The 7,985-nt window shown below is 31.5% G+C and overlaps 2 protein-coding genes across 2 annotated transcripts in view; one reads left to right on the top strand and one right to left on the bottom strand.

Annotated features, from left to right (window-relative positions):
- Positions 1 to 501: 501 nt before the first annotated feature.
- LOC108693355 (UPF0553 protein C9orf64 homolog) lies at positions 502 to 2,860 on the top strand. Its single transcript, XM_018202248.1, has 2 exons — positions 502 to 804; positions 1,448 to 2,860. The coding sequence occupies exon 2, from the start codon at positions 1,775 to 1,777 to the stop codon at positions 2,786 to 2,788; it is 1,014 nt and encodes a 337-aa protein (XP_018057737.1). The 5' UTR covers positions 502 to 804; positions 1,448 to 1,774; the 3' UTR covers positions 2,789 to 2,860.
- An 844-nt stretch (positions 2,861 to 3,704) lies between these two features.
- Positions 3,705 to 7,985, bottom strand: part of LOC108693321 (cleavage and polyadenylation specificity factor subunit 5) — a 6,682-nt gene continuing 2,401 nt past the window's right edge. Inside the window, exons 2-6 of the mRNA XM_018202207.1 lie at positions 5,305 to 5,505; positions 5,146 to 5,209; positions 4,077 to 4,242; positions 3,885 to 3,999; positions 3,705 to 3,792 (exon numbers count right to left, since the gene is read on the bottom strand). Coding sequence (XP_018057696.1) covers positions 3,771 to 3,792; positions 3,885 to 3,999; positions 4,077 to 4,242; positions 5,146 to 5,209; positions 5,305 to 5,505 — 568 coding nt within the window. The 3' untranslated portion in view covers positions 3,705 to 3,770. The remainder of the gene's footprint in view (positions 3,793 to 3,884; positions 4,000 to 4,076; positions 4,243 to 5,145; positions 5,210 to 5,304; positions 5,506 to 7,985) is intronic.

Raw genomic sequence — 7,985 nt, 5'->3', positions numbered from 1 at the left:
CTGCGATTTTCGAGGTGAGGTAGTTACAGTGCAATATGACTTAAAGAAACACAAATATTCGAAATATTCGAATATTCTAGGAAATAAAAAAATATATACATTATATTTAACTCCAGAAAAGCACATATATTCATTTTACTGAAAATGACTCTTAAATTCCATATCCGAATATTTACTGTGTGCATATAGGATGTGTTCCCATTTGCTGATTACAGTATCCAATAGCCGTCATGTTGTGTTACTGGGAGAAACGTTCTCTTTCTCTAAGTAAAAAGTTACAGTAAAAACATAACCTAAATTCGTACGCGCTTCGGAGAATTATTTTCTCGAGCATGTTATATATTTGTGAATTTTGCGAGAGATTTTAAGCAGAGAGGCTGTATTTTTTATTCGTTTTAGTTTTGTTATATTTTTTAATTAGTTGATGCTATTATTAATTGTTTTCATTGTTAGTGGCTGATTTCCTGTAAGTTGTAATTCCTAGAAGAGAAGTATACCAAACAGAATGGCAATGAATAATGACACATTGATTGCAATTGCTAACGATGTTTTATTTAAATTCGTCTGATAATAGTGATTCTGAAAGCGATATAGATGAATTGTTATTATTGAATATGAATCCAATAATTTGTGACAAAACGTTGCAACACAATATCTCTCAGCTTAATTGCAACATTCATAAATAAATAAACACGCCCCAGAAATCGGTTCTCCGAAGCGCGAATTTAGGTTATGTTTACTGTATTGGAAATCAGCAAATGAGAACATACTCATTTTTAACATGAGATCAAACTGTTTGAAATGGTAATCCCATAATTAATTCATCTTCTTCAGAAGAATTATTATGCTATTTTCGTTCAAAATTTATTGATTTACAATTTAATACATTTATTCATGTCTATTTACACTGCCAGTCTATTGTAAAGTCGTTCCGAAATACGACGTTACAGTAGTGCTGGCGTACCACAATAATTTTGGAATGGCTGCGGCAGTGTACTATTGTGACGTCATAGTTGCACTGCCAGTAAAAAGGAAACACAGCTTAAGGATCGGTTGTTCTACTTTTTGAAATTTTAAATTTTACCTTGGGTAAGTAGCAAGATTACCCAATCACATACGCAGATTGCCAGATTTACCTTATAGGTAAAATTTACCAAACGGTGGAACAACTGGGCCTAAAACACTTTTAGGACATTTTTAAGCAACGCGATAGATCTATTGTTATTTTTTATGCCATTTTTACGATAAATACGTTTTACATACACACACGCACACACACACACACCCCACACACACACACATCCCACACACACACACACACACCACGCACACACACACGCCACACACCACGCACACACACACACACACGTCACACACACTTATTTATATATAGTTTTCAACTTTGCATCCATTTGATGTAGAATAATTAATAATAAAAATCTTACAGAAGTATAGTTCGTGGAGTTGCAATTAATATATAAAAACATAATGAGGTCGGAAATGACAAAAAAATCAACCAATATTCGACATCGATCATCCATCGGTATCGAATCTATTTCTGCATCCAGAATGTTATCAGATATATGTCTTAGCTTGCTGACGAAACACCTGGAAGAGCGTGAAATCGATTAGTTAAAAATCGCACTCTAATTGCTTTGGAGTATTCATTGACCAGTATCTTGACTAAAACATTTGGAGTAAGCAAACTGTTATTAACAGTTATTCAAAGTTAACTAGAATTAAATATTAGTTAATCAACAAGTTTTTTGACATCATGGTCCTGATGCCAAAAGAGTCTGCGAAGCTAGTCGCCGGCTTGGCGAAGGATGTATTCATCGAGCAAGCAGGTGTAAAAAAATTGGCATTGGCGATCCTTGATGGTTTAAAGACGGGTAAGATCCGCAAGGGCAATTTCTCGCAAATCAGATTTCATCCTAAGCCCGACGATTCCAGGGCAGCGGACTGGATATTCGTGCTGGACACGTTGAACTTCTCATTTTGGACTGAGACGGGTACGAAAAAGTGGAATGTCAATGGAGAGACCGGCTACTTTGCGTTCTGTGCCGCTGTCAGCCGAGCCATTGATGAAGGGAAATCTATGTGGGATCCCAAGTATTATTCGCAGATAACGCAACAAGATGCAGACATCATTTTTCGAGGTGACAACGAAGTCAAAATTCCACTTATACACGATAGAATTAAGGGTCTGCATGAGGCTGGAAAGATTCTGTTGGACAAGTATAAAGGCACGTTTGTGGAATGTATCAAGTCGTGTAAAGGCTCCGCGGAAAAGCTGCTCCAACTTATTGTTAAGGAATTTGAGTCATACCGAGATGAGGCTTATTACGAAGGGCATAGGATCAGCATTTACAAGAGGGCTCAGATATTGATCGGTGACATCTGGGCCTGCTTTGAGGGACGCGGACTTGGCGAATTCCATGATATCGACAGCATCGCAATGTTCGCCGATTACCGTATTCCTCAAGTGCTTGTACATTATGGCACTATGCGCTACAGTGATTCGCTCATGAGCAAATTGAAATCCGATGAACAGTTGAAACAGAACAGCAGAGAGGAGATTGAGATACGTGCCTGCTCAATCGAGGCGGTCGAGCAGGTGCGCAACGAGGTGCGAAGATTGATCGCTACTGAGTCGAAATTGAACCTGAATCCGTCAACGGATGTCAACGCGATCATGATCGATCATTACCTGTGGGACTATCGGCGAGAGTATGCGCAAGAATTGGAGCACATACCATTCCACAAAACAAGAACCATTTACTATTAGTTACTAGAGGATTGCGCAAGATGCAAAAACATTGCCTAAATGAAAAAATTAGGAAGTTCCATATATCAAATTCCAAAGAAAATCTAATTACATCTGTTCCTTCAATATTCAGCTATATTTTATTATATTTTGTATTGTATTACGTATAAAATAAAATACGAGAGAAAATGGAATAAAGTTTATTACATGTTTCAGGATAAGTTCTTTCAACATTATATACAAAAACTAATTAGATAATTATTGATAAAATATTAAAATATCACATATTGCGATGTGATGTTATATAAGAAAGATAAGAATATAAGACAATTTACTATGTGACAATAATATGTTTAATAAAGATATTTATATAAATTATATTTTTCAAATATTGTTACAAGATAAATAAGTTATTTAATTACCAAACAAGTAAACTGTTTTATTAAACTGTTTTCTGTTTTTTTTTTGTTATAACAGGAATAAAAATTATTAAATTGCAAAGTATATATACTGTAATCTTACTTTATCATAATTTTATTATGGAAGTATTAGGACTTAGCAGAAAAATACATTGTTCATGTCTACAGTTTCTTATATTATTTGTATAATTGTTATTTTTGAAAAATCAATTTTTTGAAATGATTAATACAGTTTAATTGCATACATTGAGAAATAAAGATAATAAAAATCTATATGTACATTTTAACATGACCAAATGGATTGTATCTCTTACATTTGTATGATATTACAGATACAAAAACAAAAAAATATAGAAATTTACATTTCTATTATCTAGATATAAGAATTGATGGAATGAGATTATATAGATTATATAAAAAAATACTAATTAAAAATGATTTAATTCGCAATATGCATCATATAGATCAGAAATTTCTTTCAAATATTAGCAATCATTTCGTACATGTATATGGCTATTTATTAAGTTTATAATAGATTTCATTAAATTAAACAGAATTTCAGTTTTGTTCTTCTAATTCTAGTTTCACATGTAGATGAAATTAAACCTGAAATACAAAAATAGATACAATTTTGTAATACGTTGCGTCTACATCATCAAAATGTGTCACGCAAAAAGTAGATTTTTTTAAACACATACCTGCACAGAGATTGTGGTAGAGATGAAATTATAGGGCCATAGCCTTGTGAATTATCGTATAATTCAAATAAAGGTGCAGCGACTAACTTATAATTTTTCGGTACAGCAAAGAGAGCTAAATATAAAAATAACAAGAGAGTAAATATATTTATGAGATTGAATACATGTCAAACTTTCGATTTGTCGTTATACCTTTCTCTTGCAACTGTACGAGAAATAGTCTCTTGTGTTCTTTCGGTTTTGTAATGTGTGGCGGCACGTATGGATATTGAGGTGGTTCAAAGTTCGGACGCCACCAGTTTCCAATTGTATCTTCTATAACCCATTCTTGCTTCACTCCGTCCTGCCGTCCAAAGGTCTAGAAAGCGATTCCATTTGCTGTTTAATATTATACTATATTGAGTCTCAAATAAACTATGATGAGAATAAAATACATTCTTCTCTTTTGTCAGTCTACTAAGAACATGGTTGCACAATATTTATTATATTTTGAGACATTTGCGGCGATCACCTAATAGCATCAATTCTAACAATATTCAGGTTTATCGACGATTGACATGTAGCTATAAGTCTCTTTAGAATAAAAAAAAAACTGATATAGATATTCAAGAACACATGTACAATTTCTTTCACCTATAATATCAATGTAGTGTTCATATGAATATCTAATTAAGTAAAATCGTTATATAAGCTAATAGTTTTAGTAAAGAATATAACAGAGATCATATAAATCTCAAGTTTATTAATTGTCTTGTGATCTGACAATTGCGAATGAATTCGTAGGCCTACTATTATGCCGATCAGATAATTTTCTCTTACAATAAAATTCTAAACTCTATTCGGTATATAATCGGTTTTCTGAGCTTAAATTTAAAAAATTCGCGATATTTATATACATTCTTCTTGTCACTATTTTACATTCTTGCATTTTATCTTGTCTCTTCTGTATTTCTCTCTGTGCTAACATATATACTATCGAAATAAGAACAATGTTCTTAGCCAACCAGATACAATAACGTGCGATATCTTTCAACATCGAAGTGTCCGGGCATGCAGCACGCCAAAAGTACAAAATATTATAAGAATAAAAGAACAAGCCCCTATGTGGAGCTACAGGCCCGGTTACATGAGTTCTACAAACGTTTGCAGGGTTTATACAATAATCATGATGTTTATAGAGACAATGTTACAATCTAACGATATAAAAGTGCCACTCCTAGCCAGCCTGTAAGGCAGCGTAAGGCGTCGTGTTAACTGTTACCTCTGTAAGGAGCCGTTTTAGGCCCTCTACCTCATCTTCTCCTGTATTGAGTTCTCCGCCAGGTCTGGAATAATGGAAAAAGAAAGGAAATGTACAAAATTCAGTTATTAAAATGAATAATTTTTTTAAATACGTAATTTATAAATTCTCGAAACTTACAATTTGAAGAATGTTGTGCCAAGTTGCAGAAGAAGAACGTGTGGAAGTCCATGCTCATGTACCAATAAGACACCTTCTACGCTTCTCCGCATGCCGATCTTGTCGAATTCATCTCTCATGCGCTGAAACCTTGCTGGTACTGATGGATCTTTCTCGAAGAGTGGCTCTTTTGTTCCAAATGTATAGTTTGTCAAAGGATATCTATGATAAATGAGTTGTATTCTTTTGTTAGGCTCCTGTATATGTTTAACTAATCCATCAGTAATTAAATCCAGTTTCTTCAAATACAGCTTGATGCGATATTACAATATTTAATTACAGAAACTACATAAATATGCACAGTGTAACAATTTAAATTTTCTCGCTATTTTCATATTTCAATATTAGCAGTATTTGTTTTTTTTTTTAATTTAAGCAATAATATATGTATAAATAGAATGGTCCTTATTTTTCGATTTTTCGAATTTTTTTCTACCTCATTCCTTAGAATAATTCTACAATCTACAAAAAAATAATTTCCATAAAATTTTAGCTTGGTCGGATATTAGCAATCTATGCCTCCGGCTCGCTAACATTTGAGTTTTGTCATACTATGTTACCAACATTGATTTTTATAGCATATTTTTCACAAAATCGGCCTATAGAGCTTTTCTTTTTTTTTAATATATCAAATCGCATATATTAAAAAAAATCTTGCTTTTCTACATCATTTAAGACTCCATGTGTTCCATTTAGAGCTGATGAACTTTAATTAACAATTAATCGTTAAGCGAAATGACAAATGCGATTGGTCAATTTTAATGGATTAATCATTAATTAAAGTTAATTGAAGTTGGTCGAAATGACCCTTAAATAATTGGGTTAATGTCTGAAAAATGAGAAAAGGAGTTATTGCATTGTTTGCTTATTTAAGTTAGAAAAAATTGATTCATGAGCTAAAAAAGTGTTGGTAGTATATTTGAGGGCGAAATTAGTTTAAAATATGATAAATTTCATATTTTTATTAATAAAGCAATTTTTTTATATTTTATATTATATAATAATTAATAATTATATTATAATCGTAGTTATTAGTCATTGGCCACCTTGAATAATTTCAAGCTAAAAAAAATCTGTGAAACTTTAGTTCAATTCAATAAAAGAAAATCGTGTTCGTAGTTGTTTTGAATTTTATAAATTGTTAAAAATCACTCATTAAGAAATCCATTACACTCTTGTCATTATTTCATACGTTTCTTTTTTAACAAGGTAAGATTCTCTCTTAGATCTATGTTCAGATCTTCACTCAAGATATACCTTTCAGATATTATTAAATTTTGTTAAACAGTGAATAAGGATAAAATGATACCTAGCATTGACATAAGAATCTAAACACAGCCTTCGGAAAGGATTTCACACGTTTTTTAGTTAATAAGGTAAGATTCCTCTAGGAGGGAATCCCCTGGAAGAGGATCTTACATTGAATAAAAAACTTGTGGAATTCCTTTCGAGGATCATGTTCAGATTTCCAAGTGTCATTCAGTACTCTATAATTCTTAACAACAGTGTTGGTATCGTTATACTGTCATAGATATTAATATAAATCTATGAGAATAATAAATAAAATATAGTAAAAAGTTGTGTAGCGACAATATGTCGATATCGAACTGTCGTTAGAAGTTACAGAATCGGTAGATGTTATTTTATTCTTGTTGTTCACTGAATGTTAAACACATAAAATGATATTTGGGAGGCACTTAAATGGAAATCTGAACATAATCCTAGGAAAGGTTCATATACATGATTGAATTGAACTAAAGTTTCACAGATTTTTTTTTTAGTAACTTGGAATTATTCAAGATAGTACCAATGACTAATAATTACGATTATTAATTATTATGTAATATAAAATGTAAAAAATCGCTTTATTAATAAAAATATGGAATTCATCATGTTTTAAACTAATTTTGCCCTCAAACATATTATCAACGCTTTTTTAGCCCACGGGTAAACTTTTTTTGATTTAAATAAGCAAAAAATGTAAATATTTTTTTCATTTTTCAGACATTAACAATTCACCTAATTTTTTAAATAAGATATAGTTGAGATCTCAAACGATGTAGAAAAGTAAGACACACACGCGCGCAAGCACGCACGTATTATAAAAGATATATACAGGATGTCCCGTAAGTTTTTGACAACCGCTTTTGTGTAAATAGAGCGCACTAAACTGAGTCGAAGAGTCTTCTACCATTTCGCAATTTTCGCGATGATTAATGAGATATTAATTACTAAAAGTTATTAAATATTGGTTTTTAATCATTTTTTTACTCAAATACTATCAATTTTACAGAAAACTGCAAGAAACAAAAAATCATTTATTTTTTTCTCAGAAATTTTTTCAGAATTTTTTATTAACTTTCAGTACTACATTTTCTTATTTTTATCAACATGAGAAAATACGGTATTAAAAAATTCTGAAAAAACTTCTCAGAACTTTATGAGAAGAAAATAAACAATTTTTGTCTCTCACTGTTTTTTTTTGTAAAGTTGATAGTATTTGAATAAAAAATTATTAAAAAATATTTAGCGACTTTTAGTAATTAATATTTCGTTAACTATTGCGAAAATTGCAAAATGGTAGAAAACTTTTCGATTCAGTTTAGTTCACACAAAAGTGTTCGGCAAAAACTTATGGGACA

The sequence above is a fragment of the Atta colombica genome, unplaced genomic scaffold (genome assembly GCF_001594045.1).
Source record: "Atta colombica isolate Treedump-2 unplaced genomic scaffold, Acol1.0 scaffold9, whole genome shotgun sequence".
Taxonomy (NCBI): Eukaryota; Metazoa; Arthropoda; class Insecta; order Hymenoptera; family Formicidae; genus Atta; species Atta colombica.
This window is presented reverse-complemented; position numbering and strand designations above follow the sequence as displayed.

Bases quoted from the DNA above. Each gene is read 5' to 3' on its own strand.
- LOC108693355 (XM_018202248.1), top strand. From the start codon at position 1,775: ATGGTCCTGATGCCAAAAGAGTCTGCGAAGCTAGTCGCCGGCTTGGCG.